This window comes from Pimephales promelas, chromosome 18 (genome assembly GCF_988280905.1).
Source record: "Pimephales promelas chromosome 18, fPimPro1.hap1.1, whole genome shotgun sequence".
Lineage (NCBI taxonomy): Eukaryota > Metazoa > Chordata > Actinopteri > Cypriniformes > Leuciscidae > Pimephales > Pimephales promelas.
The window spans coordinates 33,641,027-33,664,424 of NC_142786.1; the positions used below are offsets into that span (position 1 = coordinate 33,641,027).

A 23,398-nucleotide genomic window follows, 5' to 3' on the forward strand; every position below is an offset into this window, starting at 1 on the left:
TAAATTTGAGAAACGAAGATGGCACTAACCAGAGGAAAGCAGAATCACGGCTTGGAGCAATGCCACCTCAGAATCGTCGAGGTTGAAGGAGGACAGCGACACACCCAGATCAAAAATGGCATCCGAGACCACACCCAGACCCCCGTTCTTGAGCTGGCCTCGTGTGACGGCCATCTCCCCATTCAGCGTTAGGGTCTCACTCTCTGGATCATAGCGCACCGCCGCTCGCAGAGACATGATCTCCATACAGCAACCCTTCAGCAAAATGATCTGGTCCTCACAAGGCAGCTGAACAATTACACAATAATCACAGTCATACTACGTATTGTTTTGTATCCAAACACTGGTCACTGTCAAGCTTCAAAATGGATTCATTTGATCTCATCGTTAAATTCTGTACAGAAGGCCTACGAACATTTACATCAAGTTTCTTACCTCGCAGAACATGGGCAGCTTTTTGGCAAAATCTACGACACGAGTAATTGCGGGGGTGATAATTTTTGTAAATTGACTGAAGGCTTCTATGTCCACTTTGCTCCCTTCTGGTGCGTTGACGATGGGTGCCGAACCGATGTCCTCCGGCTGAAACGAGAGGAAGGGGAGAGGTCGCGTGCTCAGTAACACGGGCACTTATAGGAAACGGACATTCACAGAGACGACGGTATGACACAGCAAATCCTCATTCCCCTCTAAAGCACAAAGAAGGCCAGAGTTACAGCAAGACATGTCAATGAAACAAGAGTAAAGCCCAGTTATTAAGGGGGAAAAGAGGAAAGATGAGAAACTTAAACTAGACTATCAGAGGAGAGAAGCGTCTTCTCCTTCTGCTGGGGAGCTCATTGACTAGGGTTATCCACTGATATTTGAATTTTTATTTTATTTTTTTAAAACGATTTGTGACCTTCTGACCAGAAAATTGTGATGTGAAAGACAGAGCAAAAAAAAAAAAAAAAAAAAAGCCAAACTGAGAAGAAGATTGGGGGCCGAGTACAGCACCAAACCGCTTTATTAGGCAATTATTCCGCTTTCCTCTTCTGTGTACACCTTCATTCTGACACAGTGAGCTACATAAACACCCCAAACAAATGGCTCAAGCATTCAGCATGTCAATTTATCCAAAAAAAAAAAAAAAACGTGACAGAAATGGAAGCAGCTGAGAATTTGAGAGAGCGATCTTTTGGATAAAACATAAATATATGTGTTTGCTCTGCTGGTTCTTACCTTTGCTTCCTTCACCCCCACTGCACTCTGGTCAGAAGTACAGAATAAATTACATGTTATTTCATTAAGTAGCATTGCTTCCTCGACCTGTTGGGCAATCAACAGGGATCGTGAAGTTTCAATGAAGAACCCGAGTCAAGTCAACTAAAAAGAACAAGTTTAAACTGGACAGGTGAGAGTGCAGACAGAAAATGACAGTGAGATAGTGAGTTCGTGTGAGTTTCCATGGATTTCGAGGCTTTAAAATGATCATTTTATATTATTATAAAATACATACAGAATAACTGCATGCGGAAATTTAGGATTCAAATTACAAAAACATTTACGGCAAATTGGCCATAGTAAAACTTTTTATCAATGAACAGTTTACATAGAAATTCACTCTGTGTTTTATGAATGAGGCCCACTTTTGCTATAAATTCAAAACGTTTAGTGTAAGAACTAAAAGTAAAAATGTATTTATACGCATCAATATACAACATAACAAGCAGTAATATTTACTTACTACTTCAGTCTTTTTTTACCTCAAAGAACATTTTTGAGTAATGCAAAGAAATCTCTGATCAGACAGAAATGAATTGACCTTGCCAACACTCCTACTGACGTTTACAATTTCCACAATTCTAGTGACAGAAAATACACACGTCACTTCACTTTTAAATTTGAAATCTTAATGCTGTAACGTACAGAATTAAGAAACTAGTGGAATGACGTACTTTGAGGTAAACGTAATTGCCAAATGCAAAACTTCCCATGGAAAGCCACAGCAGTGTTAAAAGTCCTCAAACAGAACTTCATTCTGGAGAGGACCATTAGATTCAAGAGAAAAGAACAGTCATTTAACCATTAGAAACTTGGTTAGAGAAAGAATATCAGAAAAGAAACAAACATGAGAGAACAGTTTTGGGTTTAGGAAAGAAGGACAAAGGTGTTCCATTAAAGTTAGTGCTGCTGCCTTTGTGGTAGAGATTCTCCAGCGTCCATCTAACACTGCCCACTCTACAAGGAGAGACAAAAACATGGACATATTAACAATGGGAACAGCGGTGGGGAAGGGCTTGGGAATTGTGCAGGAAGGGTTGACAAGGGAATCTGAGGTTGTGGTAGGGTAAAAAAAAAAAAGAATCCACCCAAAACAAACAACCAAAACCCATCCTAAAACACAAGATACGTCACTGATGCGGTCGTCAGGGAAGAGACCTCTCACCAGGAATTTACGCTTCTGTTTCCAGTGATTGCCTTGAGCGTTTGTGGCCATATGCGCCTCTGTGACAACCCGGATCAGCTCCCACTCCTCCTGCGTGGGCTCCGGCCGGTCCCACACCGTCTTCTGCATCTCCTCGCGCCGCCGCCGTTCTCGGTTCTCCTCGATCAGCTTCCGCTTGGCTAGACGCTTACTGTCATCCAACACCACTGGAGGAACAACGAAGGCTGATCATCGATTAACCGGGCCACAAGCCGATTCAACAAGTGTATTTGACTTTAGGACACTCACAGTCTGTTGCCATGCCGACAGCAATGCATTTCTTGAAGCGACATTCTTGGCACTGGTTGCGGGTGACTTTGTCAATGACGCACTTTCCCTCGTACTTGCAAGCATATGTTGGGTTTAAGTTCTTCTGAATTGTGCGTCGAAAAAACCCCTTAAAAACAAGATTTCAGTTTTAATTGCTGAGCATGGCCCTTCTTATAAATATCACAATGAAGTAGTGTGTAAACAGAGTGTGATGTGTATTAATAAAACGTGTGATTAATGCACTGTGTGCCTTTCTAAGAGAACAGAACGGCTAAAATACATTGGAAACACTCACTTTGCAGCCCTCACAGGTGATGCATCGGTAATGGTAGCCAGTTGCTTTGTCCCCACACACAACACACAGCTCATCCTTGTCCAGGTAACTTGGTATGTACCCTACAAACAGTTACAAGTACGTACAGTAATGTACACATTTGATTAAAATAAGACAATATTGAAATATCAGCATACAATATTTTAAAAAGTTATAAAAACAGCTCTAAAGCTCAAGATACAGAACAAAACAATTTTACAAAATACACACATTTAGTCTTTTAAGAGTTATCTTATCTTTATCTTCACATTTAGTCTTATTTAAGTTATCTTATCTTAAAAATTAATATAAATATATATATAAATGAAATAAAATAATTAATTGAGTTATGCTGAGTTTTGTGAAAAAACTCAAAAAAGAAAAACATAAGAGGAATTGTGAGTCAATGAGAAAGAATAGAAGGAAGAAGAAAATATTTTATCAGAATGTTCTTATATAGAGGCAAAAACCCAACAACAACAACAACAACAAAACAAGTTTTAAGACACACAGGCAGCTTGCAGCAGCTCAGCAATAAATAAGTGATCAATAAGTCTTTTGATGAGGCAGGACAGGAGCTCAAACCTTCTGTTCCTCTGTCTGTGTCCTTACAAATCAATACAACATACTGCAAACCTCCATCCAACTCTGAAGATCAATACACTACACAATGCCAAACGAGCTCCCTGAACAGGTCTTTGAAAGAGGCACTGAAGTTCAGTTTACTACTATAATGACTGCAGCTTTTCCAATACTTGCTCAGATTGATTAAGTTTTATAACTGGCACAAATGGATGTTGATTATAGAACATATTGAAATACGAACTAAAACATTTCGAATCAGTCCTCAAATATCAGACAAAAAAAAACACCACCACCAACAACAACAACACTACTATTTTAGTCATAAGTCAAAATATTGTTAATCAGATCTCAACCGAGCACATCCAAGTTTAAACACAGAACTTTTTGGACTGAGATATTACTACACGTGTACACATGTATATATGTTTGCAAACAGTCAGCCACCTTAAAAAAAATCAAAAAAAGAAAAGACAAAACTTTGGTACACCTCTATGCTTTTTCTAGAGCTTGCGATACCTTTCCTGTGAGGCCCCTGCATCCACTGCATCTGAGAGAAGTCTGGCCTGCCATCAGAGTAGTAGTCTGGCTGGTGGTAGTGACTGAGAGGCACCTCCATGGAGCACAACTCACTCTTGAACACAGGGTTGGCCCCATTGAAAGGGCACCCGTAGGGTTGGCTGGGCGGCCAGGCCTGCTCCATGCTGGGAGGATGGTGGTGTAACGGCTGTGGCTCACAGTGAGTGAAACCAGGCCCTTCTCCACCATACATGCAGTACTCACCTCCGGGCGGCACTGCATATCCCCCATTCACACCGTGGCCTATGTCATACATGTCTGACATGCAGTAATTCATTATGAAGATCTTCAAAGGCACAACCACACACACACAAAAATTAAAAATTTAAAAAGTCAATGCAACAAAACCTGTGCAGTTAATGTACATTAAAAAAAAAGGTCAATTGGCGGTCGCACTGACGTGCGTGCAGATTTCAGAGTTGACATGAAGCCACGAAACACACTACGTGAAAAGTGTCTGTAGGACATCGGCTCTTATATATGGAGAATCCACCCGCCCCACTTGCCCCTCGCCCTGCCAAATTGGGTGAAAGATTTTGAGCACGCTCTCTTAATCTGACACCGGACAAATCCAAGAGCTGGGGTGACACATCCTCAGACAGGAACACAAGTCGTACATGACAACCCGTTCAACTGAGCGGATCATGTTAGATTTGCCATCAGACCATGCGTTACTAAAATGGTAAGATTAGTACAATCACAATCCCAAAAGTCAAAGTTTATTGATTTCAAATATGAGACGTTTTACGCACTGATCTTAAGCTGCGATCAGTCATATTGATTGTTATTTGTCCTAATCCTAAATGAAGCCGTGCAATGACTCGTGACACATGTGAGGGCTTCAGCCGGCATTTACTTATAGATAACTTCATAGAAATAACCACATAATGAATACAATTTGGACCTGTTTTACCATCAGTCTGTCTGATAGTGTCCTACAGAAAAAAAAATTAAAAAATAAAGAATTGCTTCAGGTGAGGTCTATTTTAATTACAGAATTGACTATTTTCTGTTCAAGAAATATTGCATATGGTAATTGTATTCCTCTTGTCCTCTTTCATCTCCTAAATTCAAATAACCATATATTATACGTTTAAAAGTTTTAGTTAGTTAGTTAGTTAGTACTAAACTTAAAAATAATATTTTAAGTTATATACAAGTTCAAATCTATGGACATCATCTGTGGCTTTCTGTTTATTACCAGAGAAGATAGAAGATGTGCTGAGTTGAAGTATACTGGACTGGACCACTGTGCATTTACATATTTGCTTTATAATTACAAAAATTAGGTTAACATATTCTGTTGTAATTTTAATACAAATGTAACTTCTATATAACTTGAAATACATTCAAATTATTTTAACATGGAGTATAAAAAAGGAAAGTCTACAATAAAAAAAAATGTCACTCTCCTAAGCTTCAATCGAGATACTGTCGCATCAGTGTATCTACTGCTGTCTCTATAATAGCTTCAGGAACATAAATAAAACTGTGCAAAATATCAAATGAACTCTGAGGCGGAAACTGGGCTATGACGCTTAGAGTTAAGACAGCCAAAGTGACCAGCAGGTAACAGCTGTTTTTAGCAAAGGCTCCTGAGGCAAAGCCCCTCTACAAAAGAGCCTGATACCAGTTTAACTCTTTGATGAGGTGACTGTCTCACATAAGCTTAATCTTTACAGGGATTTCATAAAGACTTTAACCGCCAAAAACAACATTCAGACAAATTAGCAAACATTTGAACAATCTGCCGGTCTTCGAAAACAAGCCAGAACCTCCAAATTGGGTTGGGGAATATCATTATTTTGAAATATTAATATATTTCCACTGTGCAAATTAAAATATACAAAATACATCTACGTTACGATACGATATAAAATACATTAAAGAAAACCAGAAAAGATAAAAAAAATCAGGTAAGAAGTCTTTAAAAGCACCAATGCTTTAATGAAATCCTTAATCGATACATTTGAAATAGTGGAAATAGTTAAACAGCTCTAGATCTTGATTGGTGAATTGTATTAAAAATCTAGCAATCCAGATTAGAGCCAGTGCCCTTTCACAGCCCTTTGGCATTGTCACCTAATTGCATATAATCATTATCCAATTGTAAAGGATGTTATGCCCAGTAATTAAAAATATCCATGACTGTACCAACACCTCGAAACACACACATACAGTTGTTTTGGTCTGCAGTTCTAGGTTATCATAACATAAAACAGGAAACTCATTCTGAAAAAGTTCAGTGAAAAATGATGAACTTACCAAGATTAACTCTCCTAGATTCAAAGTAAAGTACTCCCACAATCTTTTCCGTAGCCTCCTCAAAACCTCAAAGATGACTGATCCATCATAGACCACTGGAGATCCTAAAAGTACCCAGTAATCAAGAACATGAGAACTTGACTTGCTATGTTTTCCAAAACAACTCCATTACCCTAGCGAAACCCTCTCTTGGTCTTATGTAGGAAGTGTGTGTTCGGTTTGGTAGGTCTGCGTGATTATGCACCTACTAGTGAGTTTTCAACCAATTTATTCCCTCCTGGATCGATCACTTGAGGTCTCGGGGTTCAAGGCTGGTCATGTACAGTTTTCGGATGGTGGCCCTCATAGCACTGGGGATAGGGCCTGGGTTGACATGGCTTCCTGAGCCAGATGTCCCTAGCGTTACCTGAGCAGTGAGCTTCGCTGAGGCCACCTTAAACACACAGCCAGGGTGAGCTGAGGGAAAGACCAAAACAATACCGTCTCATCCCTAGAAGACTCCCCAACCTCACCAATGACTCTCAACAACACAAAGAAGACAAAAGACCCACAGCGAGGGACTCATAATGACTCAAGAGTATCAAGCCTGCCATACCTACAAGCTGTCACTGGCTAGCCTTGGCCTTGATCAATACTATTAGTGATCTAGACATAACTGATCAATATGGTACTGATCTAGACATAATTTAGCCTGTGCTTAGAGTAAATCAAGGGCACTGATCAATTAACTAATCATCTTAATTTCGTAATCTGCAGCAAATGAAAACCAGCATCAGGTTAGTATGGAATATTTTCATTCAGCCTACTGGAAAAAAAGGCTGGTAAAAAAAAAAAAAAAAAAAAAAAAAAATGTTTCAACTGCAAGAAAGCAACTGGTGTTGCCACATATTGCCTAAACCATAAGCTCTTTTCCAAATCCTAGTGAGCCACCTTTCTAGACAGCATTTTAAGGGACCGCAAGCATATTCCCGAGATCAAGCCTGTTCTTAAACACAGACTGCAAAATGATGCTGCCTTTACATTACCTTAATTTACCCAAAATCACCCAGAAGGCAATGTGACAAGCTAAACTGAGTAATTTCTCATTCATATGATTTCATTAATACTGTCAAGTGTGAATAAAAATATGTGAAGTTCAATATAAATATAAAAAAAGGGTTTCACTTTATTTTGATGGTCCCTTTAACATATTCTGTTGACTATAAGTAATGTCTCCTAACTCTCATTAGAGGGTTATCTGAGCATTAATAGCCTGGTAGGGTTAGGGTTAGATTAAGGTGCAAAATTAGTAAGTCAGAAGATTGTCTGTTGGAGGAGCATCACAATAAAGTGTTTGCAGATATTAAGCATGAGAGTTAGTTGACATATAGTTGCAAAGTTACTTACAGTCAACTGTACATTCAAAAAGGACCATCAAAATGAAGTGTTAGCAAAAATATATATTTGCCAAATATTTGTGTGATATAGCTTGTTATAGTGTCATCTCTTTATGCAACAGTCTTACAGTTCCTATCCAGCGTATGTTTTTTTAATTGTCAGCTGCTTTCAGTTATATTATTGGTTACAAAAACACTTGATTATGCTTATATCATTCTAATTCATTCTCTTTATCATAAGCATAATGAGCACATATAGTACAGTTACAGTTAACTGCACTGAAAACGGATGGCACACCAATGCTCCAGCAGACGATTGCTCTTATAAGAGAGCGAGACACTAAAAACCATCAGTCCTCAAGACGTCTGTGGCACTATACGACACCACTCTCGACATCTCAATTGTATCCACAAGCTTTGCATGACCAGCATCTCCTACATATACTCTCTAATGAGTTTTGTAGAGGCTATCACATTTTCCAACCAAACAAATCTATTGTTCACGATCCCATATTGTGCAATTTAGACCAGTTTCAACCTGATAAAAACATATTGTGTCTTTTCAAAACGATATGTACCTGCACCTACAGTCACATATGTTTAAGTTTCCACTAACTGTCCAAAAGGGTTGTCACCCCTGCTTTAAATCCTAACCCATAAAACCAACAGGGCTGTGAATAGGGCAGGACGGAGGATTAAGAGGTTAATTAGAGGGTCAGAAGTAATCTCCATCTCACAGGATCAATACAACGCTAACCAGATGCAGATATGTGAACAGGAACCGAACTGGATTGGTTCGAGACATTTGACAGCATCTGGGATCTGGCATCTTGCAATAAGAGTCAAAATGTGTTTATATTTCCAAGTCAAGTCACATCATTTAGAGCAGATGCCAAGGGGGCCACATTTAAACCACACAACATTTGAAGGACCACAAACTACAACTTGCATCGTAAGACTTTATTTATGACAATATTTACAGTTTTTACTTATTTACAAATGCTGTTTTTACCCATCTTGCTAGGTAAGTGTTGCCAGTCTTTGTCCTATTTAAAGTAAGCTAATGTGAAAATAAAAAATCTGGAACAATAAAGTGGATAAACAGTTTTCTATAGCAATATTAATGTAAAAAAAAAAAAAAAGTTCATACTCAGAGTATTAAAAACCTCGCTGCAAGTTAAGTCTTGCTAGTCTTTGTCCAATTTAAAGTAAGCTAATGTGAAAATAAAAAATCTGGAACAATAAAGTGGATAAACAGTTTTCTATAGCAATATTAATGTAAAAAAAAAAAAAAAGTTCATACTCAGAGTATTAAAAACCTCCCTGCAAGTTAAGTCTTGCTAGTCTTTGTCCAATTTAAAGTAATACTGGAACATGAAAAAATAAATAAATAAATAAATAAAATAATGACATTTATATGACATGTTTTTGTTATTATTCATAGCCTACTACTTAGCTCAATATGAGAGGCAACGAGAAACAAAAAGATCTGTGAAATAAAAATCACATCATAATGTTTTAAAGAAGAGTGGTTTGATTAAAGTGGTGGAAATACAGGCTGATGGACACAGAATGGCGAAGATGTCTTTCTGAAGATGTCACAGAATGGTGAAGATGGGAGTTTTATGTATGGTTAGATTACTATTAATGAGTTCACATATTTACTTTTCTTGAAATATTTAGCTATTAGATCTATTTAAATGCTTTAGTTTGTTTCCATATTATAATAATATAATATGTAAAAAAAATGAAGCATTTAAAGTGATATATTATGTCACGTCAAATACTTCAATTCTTTTAAAAAAATATTATATTATATTAGGCCTACATTGTATTATATTATAACCCTAAATAAAGAATCTCACAAAGATATTGTTTAAGTTATATAGGCCTATATTTTATTGTATTATAAGCCTAAATAAAGAATCTCACTAGGGTGTTGTTTAGGGCTCATTGCCATAAAAAAGTCTGAAACACCCTGCTAAAAAAATATTCATAAAGAATAAACAATCATTTAACTTTGATGGTTTAAATATGAATCGGCGGTGTTTTTACTATAAAATACACATCAAATAAGCTTTAGTTTCTGACAGTTTCTGCTCATATGTGAAATATATAGTATGTTTTATCAAAAATAAACTAATCAACTGTTATCCAATGCAAGCTAATCATATCAAAATAATGAATCCTTAACTTTGAAAAATGTATGATAAAATGCATTGGCCTACTTTAAAAATAATACTTTATATGGAAAAATAATTTTCTTTTCAAGATGTTTCCAACTTTAACTTTGAACCAATTCTTCACAATGGCCCATATAACCTATAGCCCTTATGCACCAGAGAAACGTGGCCGCCGTCATCTTTAGAATATTGTCTTTGAACTTCCGGTTTCGCGGTCGCTCTGTATATTTCTATGGCATCGCTGTCGAGGAGTAATTAGCTGGTGAAGTTGATTTACTTATTGTAGAGTTAACAAAAGTTATCATGAGCATTGTAATGTTTATCATAAGCATTGCAAAGCAGATGTCTTAACAAATGTCGACCGGGAATTTTTTTACTAGCAGTTCATTCATACCTATGCAAGATCGCTGTAGAAATACAGACCGGAAGTCAAAAGACAACGAGCGCAGAGCTGAAAAGGGGCGGGAAAGGAGCTGAAAAGGGGCGGAGCTACATAAGGTCTATTAGACCAGGATTTGCTTCCAGGTATGACTAAAAATGTTTTTTCACTTTCATTTATATTTTGATTATATATGAAGAGTTCAGATGCAAAAGCCTCTAAATGCCATTTGAAATTTTCTTCTTTAATGATGATTTTTATCAAACTTGTATATTTAAGTTCAGTAATTTCACTTAAATAATAATTAATAGGTAATCTTCATTGCCATTTAAGTGAAATCACTGAACTTAAATATACAAGTTTGATAAAAATCATCATTAAAGAAGAAAATTTCAAATGGCATGCCATTTAGAGGCTTTTGCATCTGAACTCTTCATATATACACACAGTACTATACATATATATATACTGTATATATATATATATATATATATACAGACGTTATTATAAGCAAAATCTGATTGATTAAATCTGACTGATTATCTGAGTGGTAAAAGAAACAGTTTCATTGCCATTCATTTTAAGCTACAGGCGCCCGCACTGTCGATTCTGAAGGCCTCCAGGCAGATTTATTTGACCCCAGCAATGCATGATGGCTGAAATATGACTCGATACAAGCTCTAACATACTGGAAGCAGCGCAACAAAGAGAAAAGCTATGAAATTAAGAGAATGAACAATTGGGAATAATTTAATACTCATTCATGGAAAAAATATATTAAAGTGCAAGTCAGTGATTTGGCCAGCAGAGAAGGCCTTGCTGGCCCTGACGGCCCAACATTGAGACAATCCGTCTTTGTCAGGTGATGTCACACTCGCGATGCACAAAGTGCATTATGGGCGTAGCCGCCATTTGTAAGGTATCGATGCTGAGCTGTCTATGATGCTGAGCTATTCTGTTGTTGGAGAATAGTTTTTTTTTTCATTTTTTTTTTTCAAAATAACCCATCCTTAACATGACACTATCATCATCGTCAATACAGCAAACCTGTCTTTGCTGTTACTAACTCTACAGGATTTATTTACATTCCTACCAAAGGATACAGGAACTTGGTGAAATGTCCACATGCTTTAAGAGATGTATAGTTTTTAAATTGTTCCCTGGTAACGTTATATGCGCTTATACCATAAACAAGATAGTTGACAATGCCCAAATACGAGGATGAGAAAGCAATGCAGGTTCAGCACTCCAGCTGAGCTCATACATGTTCTGAATGGATGACAATTTCTCCAAAAACGGTACCTGCAATATTTCTTGAGTTTATTGCAGTATGCCATTTTCCCAGTTTTCTTGTGCTTCTGCAGTTTTGCAAGTTATTTACTTGTTACCTCTACTCTCGTAATCTCTTCAATGCTCACAATCAGTAGCGACACCTCAAAAATGGCGCCGCGGTGACGTCACACGCAACAAACCCACGTCTGACAAAGACCGATTGTTAAGGAATCGTAAAAGGAATCAGTTTCCGTTAATACAAACACAAAATTTCCATTGACATAGTCAAAGGAAGCTAAAATAAACAATTCTGAATTATGATTATACTTGAGTCATCATGAGCTGGAAGGGACGGCTGATTCCAGGAACACAGATCTCATATCTTGGGCCTAACTGTCACAAACACACAACAGAAATCCAGTAGTATATTAAATAAAGGGCAATCCAAACTTGTAGTCCTCCAGGCAAGGGTCAAAATCCAATAAGGCAATCCAAAACGCAAGACAAAAACAAGAAAGGGGCAGATACAGACCATGGAAGTGTGGTGACACAAAACAACGAATCCGTAACCCATACTGACACAGACAGGGAACATATACACACAGATCTAACAAAGAACTAACGAGGAACAACTGGGTACAATGATTACGGGGAACAGCTGAGCGCAATGAACAGTGATTGGAACAGATAGGATTGTGGGGAATGCAGTTCATGAAAGGATGACACTGTGAGGAAGAGGACCTCTAGTGGATACCCGGGGAAACACAAACCAGACACTGTGACATAACCCACCCCCCTCTACGGAGCACTGGCACACTTACCAACCCAAAATCAGAACACATGAACAACACACTACTAAAATTAAAATAAAACGCAAAAATTAACGCAAATTGTCCAAAATATATATGACTTTCCTGTGATGCACTTCGACATGAAATTTATCCTGATTCATTACCATTAAAACATGTTTCACGTCTGACATATTGAATGCCGTGTATACACAGAACAGACTGGCATGGGTAGAAGCATTTCATACTGATGAGCCACAGCTAAAGCTATCTGATGCAACAAAAGATTGGAAAAGATGCTGAATGAGCAGTTTTCAGATGCAAAAAACGTATGCCCTTGTTTTTCCCAAACACATAAGTTGACAAGACTTTTGACTACTTGTTTGCCTCTTTGTGTTCGGATGGTAATTCTTTGGACCTGTTACCACAACTTAAATAAATGCATGGTTGCAAGTCAAATTTTTAGACAGTACAAGTACTCCACAGCGACGGAAACAGAAATCCTGCACAGTGTGGCTTTAATGAGAAGAAGTGTGCTGGTGTATTTCTTTCCATTGACATCATGGAGTCTACAGCAGTTACGCACATGGTCGCCACATGTTAACCTTAACATCGTTTTCCTTTTCATTATAATGGCACAAAAAAAAAAAAATACTAAGGCCGTTATCACACTGAAGCGGGAGGATTTGTCACTCTCAATTAGTGTTGGTTGGACAGAAGCGCTTCTCTGAGGCTCTGTCCTGAGGGGCCCATCATGCAACAGATGGCCGGCAAACACCTTAATGATATCATACACATCACGCTCATTATCACAAGGCTGCTTTCAAAGACCCAAGGCTTATACACACACTTGGAGAACGGTTTGCACTCTTAGCGGCTGATTGATATACTTAGTAACTAAGAAGACCTTCAGACATAAAACCCCGATTTACTAGCAGGTTTAGGGAAAAATCTAAAGCTTGGTTGATAATGCTTGGGTTGCTGAATATTAGACCCCTTACTTCAAAATTGCTCATAGTTAATGACATGATTTCAGATCATAATCTAGTTGTGCTGTTTTTGACAGAAAACTGGCTAAAATGTTCCTTCGTTGGCCAGAGGAGAACTGGCCCCGACTGAGCCTGGGTTCTCCCAAGGGTTTTTTCTCCATTCAGTCCCTGATGGAGTTTGGGTTCCTTGCCACTGTTGCCTTGCTTTTGGCCTGCTTAGTTGGGGACATTTAATATTCAACAATTTTATTGATCTGTGTTGTATTATTTTCATGTTATCACTGTGAAGCTGCTTTGATACAATCTGTAAATATGTAAATAAAGGTGACTTGACTTTCAAAATGTAATAGAAACAAGAATATTATTTTCTCTTTTGATGGTGGAACATCATCTAGATTGCTCCAAATAAAAATAAAAAAATAAATCCATGGGATGCTGCCTAGAAGGGAGCTGTCTATGCAGACTTCCAAACCAACATTTGGAACAGAGCTAAAGGGTCTAGTGAGTTTTAGGTTTTTATGACATTACCTGACATACTGCTGTATGTTAGACCTTAAACTTCATTCTCTTGTCTTCCACGGACTCACTGATATCTGACAGACAAACAGAATAAAGCCAAAAGAAGAATGGCAAATAAGAAGAAAAACAGAGCAGTAATGAATGCAGTAAAACTTTTGCCTGTGGTCCAACAACACCTTTTTTCTGTGGATCCAAAAGAAAGTTGCTTTGGCCCACCTTGTTCTTGGTGATATCGGAGTCATTCCAGAGTGGTTTGGAGCAGCAGGGGCTGAGGAAAACACACAAAATGAGAGAGTCAAATTTACATAATGCAAGGAGGCAGACAGTCTTCATCAGAGGAGGGTAAATAACAGTATCCATTAAACATTGGACACAAGAGGAGCACCAAAAACTACACTAAACATTATGGTAACACTTTATAATATCTGCCTTCCATGAATCATTGGTTAAACATTAGTAAATAGTTAATTCATAATGCATTGTCCCTACATTCATATACAATAGTATTCAGTTGACAGCTATAAATTCTTTGCTCTTGATTTGTTTAATAATTGTATTTTCATCCTTTATTAATGATCAATTTATAATTTCTAAATTAAGTATTACATTATTAACAAAACAGTTATTTAGGAGTTGTCAGTGGTTCATAAGATCATTTAGAAATTGTAAGTAAATGATTAATAAACTATTTAAATGTTAATTAACCATATTATTTAGACATACAGTAATAGTTACTCAGTGTGTTAATAACTGCTTCATGTAAGCAATAAGGTACGAGAGGCTGTGCTGTGTCATGAATAAGTAATGACTGAAGGGCATATTAGTGCAACTTTCATGAAGTAAAATCACTGAAAGCCTTTCTTCCGCTAGAAAATAAATAGTCCCTGACCGTGAACAGCAACAACGTTCCAATGTGTAATATAATATGCATGAAAAAGCTGAAATAAAAGCAACATAGGAACTGCAGTATTGCGCAGCGATAAATAGAACCGTTGGGTGAAGCGGGCATAGTCATGTTTTATCATGAATAAAGCACAGCTATTGACCAATCAGAATGAAGGATTGGAACTAACCATTTTTATATACAATATATATATATATATAGGGCTTGACATTAACACCCACCAACCGCCAGAAGTCTCTCCAAATTGTTCCTCAAACCACTTATCCACCATCATGCCACCTAGCCTAGTACGTACACACACACACACACACACACACATGCTGGCTCGACGCACAGACCAGTGCACAAGTATAAACATCAGGCCACTTACATAGGCTACAGTTAAAGCTCTGCGTGGAGCCTGCGCAGACCTGTCAAAGAAGCATCTCCCGTCGTCACTCCTCGTTGATTCGGCTGCTAACTAGGGCTGCAGAGCCGTAACGCAGCTCTGAGTCACCCTGATTCGTTCGCAGCCGGAGGCCCAAACTCAGCGAGACGCTCCAGCGTTGTAGCGGCAACATGCATAGCAAGCCCAGCTGGAGCACTGCAGCCGCTGAGACCATACAGCCCAGCAGAGGAGCGATCATGCTGCGGCCAGGTGTCGAACACAGTGCGTGCGCGCCGTGTCGATAAATGAGCCGTCAGAGCCACAGAATCCAGTTCTATTCCCAGAAAGGAAATTGACTGGCTGGACAGTAATGAGCTCTTGGTCCAGTTGACTGTGAGACCCAGGCTTTCCAGATGACTGAGGAGCACTGCTCTGTGAGATAAACGTTCGATCTCTGACTGTGCCAGAATCCGCCAATCATCCAGATAGTTCATAGTTCACAAGGCCTGATTTTTCATGGGGGCGAGAGCCACGTCCATGCACTTTGTGAAGGACAGGCCGAACAGCATGACGGTGTATAGATATCATTGAAGGCGAATCTCAAGAATGGCCTGTGACGGGGTATTATCTGAATCTGAAAATAGGCATCTTTCAAATCGAGAGAGATAAACCAGTCCCTCGGGCATACGTGCATGAGAATTTTTAAGGTTGTAAGCATTGTGAACGGACATGGACAACTGCATAATGTCTAGCAACATATTGCTATTGTTTTATTTAAACATTATGGGCCATGGCAAGCTACGGAGCCCCTAAAGGTGGGAAAAAATTTGGAAGTGAGAATTTTTTTACAAATCTTTTGCATTCCCTCACAATGATATTTGCGTTCCCACACAAAATGTTTGTGTTCCCTCGCAAAAAAAAAATTGCGTTCCCACGCAAAACCTGTTAGGATTTCGAACAGACACTTCCTGTGTAATGTCCCGCCTGAGCACCGCATGTTAATGGAGCGTTTCATACTGTTTGAACTTGGAATCAAATATAAAGAAATGGTTAGGGTTAGAGGGTAAAGTATGGTAATTTTGGGTAAAGTATGGTAATTGTCATAGAAAAGCAGAACTAACAGCTAGGTGTAAAAAAATGAGAGTAAAATTGAAAAATGTGAATATATTTATATAAAACAATATTCAAACAATGTTCACAAAATAGAAAGACATTTCAAGTAAGTATTTACAAGATAATTGCTATTTACAGGAATACATAGAACAGATAGCATTGTTGTCCTCAAGTCAATATGCATCCTTTGCTAGGCTTTTTTCAGGTTAGAGCTAGTTGGAGACCCCCAGCTAATGTATGTGACTGCTGGGCTTTTTCAAAAGATGGATGAGGTGTTAGTCTCCAACTAGCTCTAAGCTGAAAAAAAGCCGAGCAAAGGATATATATTGACTTGAGGACAACAATGCTATGATTAAACCCTGTATAAAGTATTAATAATAATTATTTAAAACCTCTATTGGATCAGCTGGCAAATGCATTGTCACAAAGCTGAAAACAAAACAGTTTTTCTGAATGCATGAAATTTTCACTTTTTACAGATTTGTTCCTCACTGGAGAATAATGCATTGCAGCGTCAATACTTCCACCACTAAAAAAAAATGACTGTACAGGTGCTAATCTGGCTTCTTTTGCCCAAGCCTTTTTCATAATTTGTCAGAAGACATGCAACAGTATACAGCTGAGCAATGTTGCCAAAAAGCCAGAGTGGAAACACAACTTGTGTTCCTTCACAAGACGTATGAGGCGCTCCACATCCACCCTGAGGCGTCTCCTTGGGTCTCCCTGACCTCACAGGCAGACATCTGGGATCTCCCAGAGAGAAATGCTGGCCTATAGATCTTACAAGGCACAAAGTCATCAACGAGAAACCGACCATGACCACGACCATCATCATCTCGGTCGACCATGATTGCCATCCCAGGTCTCAAACAGGAAAGAATTCCAGATTTTCACATGATCTGTTTGTCACTGATGGATCCGGCGTACAGTGGAGAGATAAATGTGACTGCCCCATGAGGCGCCACTCCAAGCAGCCCAGTGGGATGAAGGGCACTGGCACCTCAGCTCTGGGCAGTCCAGGATGACTGTAGCGTCTGCATAGTCCTTCAACTCTGCTGGCAAATGTTCCTTTATTTTCTCTTCTGGTATCCAGATCCTCACTGACCCGAGCACAGCGTACAGAAAGTTGCTCCATGTCGTAATACTTCGACTGACTGTGGACTGGTGAACCCCATACCGGTCAGCAAGGTCACGCTCTTTTGAACCCAATGCAAGGTAATTGAGAAACATAAACAGCTCATCTATGGGCGCATGGAACAAGTCTGATCAAAACAAGAGAAAAGTTACATTATGTTTCTCTAAACTTCCATTATTTGTGATCTTTGTCAGGTTGTGTCATATGGTCCATAGAAATATTAAATAAATCTGATAAAAATAAATAATATAAAATAAATAATCAATGTCATAAAGTACTTACTGCAGCGGGACTTGACTCTGTGAAGGTGCCTCTCTGTACGTGAGTCACACTGACCATAGAGGGAAGCGCAGGCTCTATTAAGGCCCAGAATCGCGACGAGTAAGTCATAGGATGCAAACCTGAAAAAAAAACATTTAAAACTTACATTAGTGTCTACTACGAACTTACTTGGAAGCATTTCAAATACACACACACACACACACACACACACACTCCTATATCTGCAGCCATTGCTACTACACAACAATCAGGAGAAGTTAAATGTTTGACGATAATAAAACCAGTAATGTTACAATGATTCTGACCAAAAAAAGTATTATTCTAATAACTATTACATGCTGTTGAGGTTTAGTTTAATTTATTAACCATTACACTTGAATCGGTAATTTACGGGTGAACATGGCTGTAATCCTTTTTGGATCAACCTCATCTATTAGTAGCCTGCTGGACATCTTACCTTGTGAAGAACCGGATGTCCTTGTCTGAGCCACAAAAACGATGAATGCCAAACCGCTGATTAATAGTCCGTTTCTCAATTTGTTCCCTCAGCTGGAAGATTTCCTCCCTGAGAGACCTGTTCTCACCCAAAACGAAGTCGACAACTGCGGGACCCGGAGCCGACGCACAGTCGTGGTGCCGGAGGATTGCCTCCTCGCCCGGTGTGTCATCCTCCGTGTCCTCCGCAATACCCCCGGTCTTGAAGGGGGAATAGTGAAATTGTTCCACTCGAACAACGCTGCAATAGTTCCCTTCTTTAACAGTCGTCTCCCTCTCTCGGGTCCGGGCTCACAAACATCATCTTTTTTTAAATGCCGGCTACAAACCCGAGTACGGGGGCTAACAGTAAACTTCTCCCTCCGGATAGCGACAGTCCATTCTCGTCTGATTTCCACATCTGAGGGAAATGTATGAAAACTAAGTACTTTATTTTACGTACTAGACACCTGACACAAAGGCACACAGCAATGCTCAGCTGTAGAGCTATCTGTGCTCTGAAATGTATACTTCTTCTGAGACATAATAAACACAGCAGTGGGATGATAGCGGAAGCAGTATAGCTGGCGGAGGTTTTAGCGGACACGCGTTAGCGCCGCGGTGTGCATGTAGCCTATTGAAGACTGTTTTGAATATTGTGCGTCCTTCAGCGCTCCAGTCCATTTGTGATCATAATAATTTTTTGCCTGGGCAGTCAGATAAGGTATTTTCACTGCGGAGAAGCAAAGGACTGACCATTATTAAGGACTATCTAAATGTAACATTTGCCACTTTCGAACATTTGTATAAAACATTTTATCTTTCCCAATCACAATTTTTCCAATATCTACAGTTGCGCCACTACATTAGACATCTTTTTAATGAGTTTCAGGAGTTGCCTCAGGATATATGTATGATCTTTTGGGTCAACCCACAAATGCCAAACAGTTAGTGACACGGTTTATTTGCTTGTTTGTATCTCATTTCCAGTCTCTTCAGATCACATCAAAGTAGCATGGGAAAATGAAACCGGAAATGAATACCTCAAATGAGATTTGGAAAAAAGGACTGAAGCGAATTAATACCTGTTCTATCAATGCAAGATTACATTCAGTTTAAACTGTTGTATAGATTATACTATACCACATACAGTATAAACTTTTGGTATAGACTTTAATTTTTTTTTTTAATTCACCTTTCAGTTTCCGTATTATGCGATAGATGCAAGAGCTCTGATGGGACTCATGCTCATACTTTTTGGTTTTGCGAGATTTCAGAATTTTGGAAGAATTTTTTTTTGTGGTACTAGAGAAGATATCAGTCCAGATTTTGAGTTAGCTTTGTTTGGATGTTCTGACCCTATATTAGCATCGACACATTCTCAACAACTGTCTCTTATGTTTGCTCTAGTGTTGACTAAAAGGTGCGTCACGCGTGGTAAGTGTGCTCATAATGTAAGAGACCACAACATTGCCCAACATCAAACCGCAAATGTAATGTGAGCAGAACGAAACTGAGCTACTCGTTATTGTGTGAATGGACTGTTTATCAGTTTGGACCAATGCAGCGTGAGCCGATCTTAATCAAGCAGCACTGTTACACAGTGAAATCAGCCACTGAAGTAATAACATCACTGCGAGATCTAGTGAGAAACATTCACATTTCTCCGTTATTATTAACGGATCAAACAGTGCTGAGGTGGAAACCAGGAACAAACATTGTGCCATGAATGAACTATCCAGTGTCCACAGATAAGCAACAATCACCATGGGTTTACTGTATAACACTACTAACAGTACCATGGAAGTTTGGCAGCAATAGTAGTCTATAGTGCTTTCAAGTAACATTACATCGGTTTTATTTTGACATTATGGGTTCTGTCTTGCACCCATTCATCTTGCAAAAATTAAGCAAAATACTCCTCTCTGGAGCATTTTTTCCTTGTTAGCTAATGTGCTGGTCATCATTAAATGGCTTTCCTGAGCTAAATGTAACGTTCTGTGACAATTGTTAACCTGCAGTTTTATTGACCTCTTTCCATGACTGAAAAACACTGGTTGATCGATATATTATGTAGGTATGGATATTAGGCTTATACCTTTAGGTAAGTTGTACCGTATCTTTAAAAAGTAACAGATGATCGGTTTACTTGAACTGAGGCACTAGGGATCTAGGGAACTTCACATTTACAAGCGCCAAAACGGTATTTTTTGTCTGAATTTCATAATAAACTGGAGCAGTCACACTTTGTAAGTTCAAAGCTAGACTAAAAATACATCCCTGTATGCAAGGTCAAGCATACACATAACACACTATAGACTTATAGACACTATCCCAAAACACGGGATAGTGTCTAGATACGATCCCGTGTTTTGGGATAGTGTCTTATATAGTGTCTTTTTTCTCCAAAACACGTTGGCCACAATTATTCGCACCCCTATGATTTTTTTACGAGTACTCACCTAAAGGATTATTAGGAACACCATACTAATACTGTGTTTGACCCCCTTTCGCCTTCAGAACTGCCTTAATTCTAGGTGGCATTGATTCATCAAGGTGCTGAAAGCATTCTTTAGAAATGTTGGCTCATATTGATCGGATAGCATCTTGCAGTTGATGGAGATTTGTTGGATGCACATTCAGACCATGAAGCTCCTGTTCCACCACATCCCAAAGATGCTCTATTGGGTTGAGATTGGTGACAGTGGGGGCCATTTTAGTACAGTTTGGGGAACTCATTTCTTCCCAAGTGTAGAACATTCAGATTCGATCACCAGGAGACTTAGAAGTATCTTTCACGCAGAAGTTCTTTATTGCGTCGCTGTAGTCATCTTAAAAATAGTCTGATTAAGAGAACTTTTACATTGCAATATATACATTTAGGAGGAGGGATTTACATAGAGGTGGAGCAAACTCATATAGAGATTTATGAAAACCTGTATTGAAACTGAGAGTGATAACATATTCAAAATGAGATTCAAGAACAGGAATGCCAGGACTCTCTCTTGCTGAGACAAAAGCTCACAAGAGTCCCCAAGAGTTGCAGGAATCTGTTTCTTTCAACTAACAATAGAGATAAACAGGTTGGGTAGGAAAGAACCATTAAGTAATTGCATTGGGTTCAGTAATCTGAAAAATACAGAAAAACAGGATGGGCCAGATATAATGAGCATCCTAATAATTCAGAATAATGTCCAGAAATTTACTATTTGTTTTGGAACCTAAATTAAACATGTTAATGAAATTTGTAATACCATATTTCCCCCTTTTTAGAGTACTAAATAACTCGAACAAAATACAAATTTAGACATTTAAAAGTTCACTCTTGTAACTTTATGATAGGTACAGGCACATAACTTCATGTTCTGTGTTTTATTTTCTGTAACTAGACACAGAAAACAAGCATGCAATTCGTGTCCGTGAAGTTCTTACGGATAATAGTCTTTTCTCTGGTTGGAAATGATTTTCTTGTGAGAGATGTGATCCATTTGTTGAATGAAACACTTGATACTGTGGACACACAGATAGTGCGCCAATAAGAGAAACAACAGCAGATTTGCTATTTCCTTCATCCACATCCACGGTTCACCTAACAAGTTTCCGAACCATGAAGAGTTATCTTCAGTCATCTGGTGTAATTTTGCTGAAAGATCAAGACCATCATGTTTGTGCACAAGTGAGTCATGGAATGCAGCCATCTTCGGCTGTGGCCTGCAACGTTTCCAGAAAACAAGGATTCTGGAGTCTACACTTTGTGCGATGTCCTGGCGGTTAGGAGTAGTAATCTTGATCATGTTGATGGATGACTGAAGGCTCCGTAAGTATGTCTCTGCATTGTGTATTTTTTTGTTTTCTTTATCCTTTTGTGATAGTTGGCTCAACAGTGGGTCTCTTTTTTTTTGTAGAAGTGGTGTCTTCATATGCAGGTGAAAAGACATCAGCAGCCATCAAAGTGGTATCTGCACAGAGGAAGACAGAAAACAAAAGACAGGAGAGCAGTATTTTTCTTCAAAGACTAGGGTTGTAAACTTTTCCGAGTCTGCTATGGTTGTTCCTTCTTTCCCTGTTTCTCATTTTTAGAGGTGAGGATTTACTAAATGGATGGGGAAGGCCTATGAGGGAATCTTCGCCTAAGGGGTGGCCCCCGAAGCATATGGCATTTCGGTTCTTCCCTTCGGTTCCTCACTGGTTCGTGTCCTACCCTACCCCTGTGGCTGGTGGAACAACGTTACAGTGTGACACATGAGTCCAGGTTTTTCTGCCTTGACACCATACTGCAGCTGCTGTAATCAACATTACTTGATGTGGTCCTTGCCACTTAGGTTCTAACAGCTTGTTTCTGAATGACTTTTTGGTGACCCATTGACCTGGAATAATTGCGTGTCCACCTTCTGGTGGAGTCTGCCAACACAACTCAACTCTCTCTTTGGCACTCTGTACTGCCTTTGTGAGCTTTTCACAGTAAGTGATCAGGGCATCTGAGGCAATGTGTACATCAGCATTTCTAAGATCAATCACACCTGGCATCTGCATTGGGCGTCCAGTAATAATCTCATGAGGGCTCAAGTCCTAGTGATAAAGTTAAGATTGAGCCACTGAAGTCACTTGGATTATTTTAACGATGTCTTTAATAACTTTTCGAGGCCAGCAAGTTTCAATTCATCAAGAAGCCTATGGACTAGTATGGAGGAGTGATCCAGCTCTCAGATTTAATCAAAAATATCTTAATTTGTGTTCCTAAGATGAACGAAGGTCTTACGGGGTTTGAACAACATGAGGGAGAGTAAATACTGACAGAATTTTCATTTTTGGGTGAACTAACCCTTTAACAAATATGATCAGTAGATGTCAAGTAAATGACACGAGGTGTAGCGCAGGGTAGGGTTGCGACAGTAAGGATATTTCCTCACCGGTTAATCGATGTGTGACAACACTGGTAATATCGGTGTCACCGGCGGGGGCTTTTAAATCGCTAACTCAAAGGCAAACGTAAAATGAGCACGTTTTCAGGGGCATACATAACAGTGCGGTACTGCGGGAAAGAACTGTTTTGTTATTGTGCCCTGAATATGCGCTAGTTTGAAAACGAAACTAACTTTTGATTGACAGACATGTGATCTGACCAATCAAAATTCACCATT

At 38.9% G+C, this 23,398-nt stretch overlaps 2 protein-coding genes across 6 annotated transcripts in view; both read right to left on the bottom strand.

Annotated features, from left to right (window-relative positions):
• Positions 1-23,398, bottom strand: part of thrb (thyroid hormone receptor beta) — a 38,213-nt gene that overhangs the window by 5,280 nt on the left and 9,535 nt on the right. Inside the window, exons 2-9 of one of the 5 annotated variants that reach the window (XM_039651462.2) lie at positions 14,159-14,250; positions 13,992-14,056; positions 3,033-3,133; positions 2,717-2,864; positions 2,429-2,634; positions 1,222-1,308; positions 436-582; positions 30-288 (exon numbers count right to left, since the gene is read on the bottom strand). In XM_039651462.2, the coding sequence (XP_039507396.1) occupies positions 30-288; positions 436-582; positions 1,222-1,308; positions 2,429-2,634; positions 2,717-2,864; positions 3,033-3,133; positions 13,992-13,998 (955 nt within the window). In that variant the 5' untranslated portion in view covers positions 13,999-14,056; positions 14,159-14,250. Of the gene's footprint in view, positions 1-29; positions 289-435; positions 583-1,221; positions 1,309-2,428; positions 2,635-2,716; positions 2,865-3,032; positions 3,134-4,151; positions 4,504-13,991; positions 14,057-14,158; positions 14,251-23,398 lie in introns of those variants that run through there. The other 4 variants (XM_039651463.2, XM_039651461.2, XM_039651464.2 and 1 more) reach the window with 4 other exon arrangements.
• Positions 16,368-22,790, bottom strand: LOC148971010 (uncharacterized). The gene is made up of 4 exons (XM_089122660.1): positions 22,646-22,790; positions 18,241-18,568; positions 17,784-17,902; positions 16,368-17,628 (listed from the first exon to the last, which is right to left on the bottom strand). The coding sequence occupies exons 1-4, from the start codon at positions 22,788-22,790 to the stop codon at positions 17,273-17,275; spliced, it is 948 nt and encodes a 315-aa protein (XP_088978786.1). The 3' UTR covers positions 16,368-17,272.

What these genes read in the sequence shown, in the direction of transcription:
- LOC148971010 (XM_089122660.1), bottom strand. Translation starts at nt 22,790, where the DNA reads ATGCAGATGCCAGGTGTGATTGATCTTAGAAATGCTGATGTACACATT. An exon ending in TTGGCAGACTCCACCAGAAG is followed by an intron (nt 18,569 to 22,645) that starts GTGGACACGCAA and finishes GATGTTTGTGAG; the next exon opens with CCCGGACCCGAGAGAGGGAG. An exon ending in CAGAGTCAAGTCCCGCTGCA is followed by an intron (nt 17,629 to 17,783) that starts GTAAGTACTTTA and finishes TGTTTTGATCAG; the next exon opens with ACTTGTTCCATGCGCCCATA.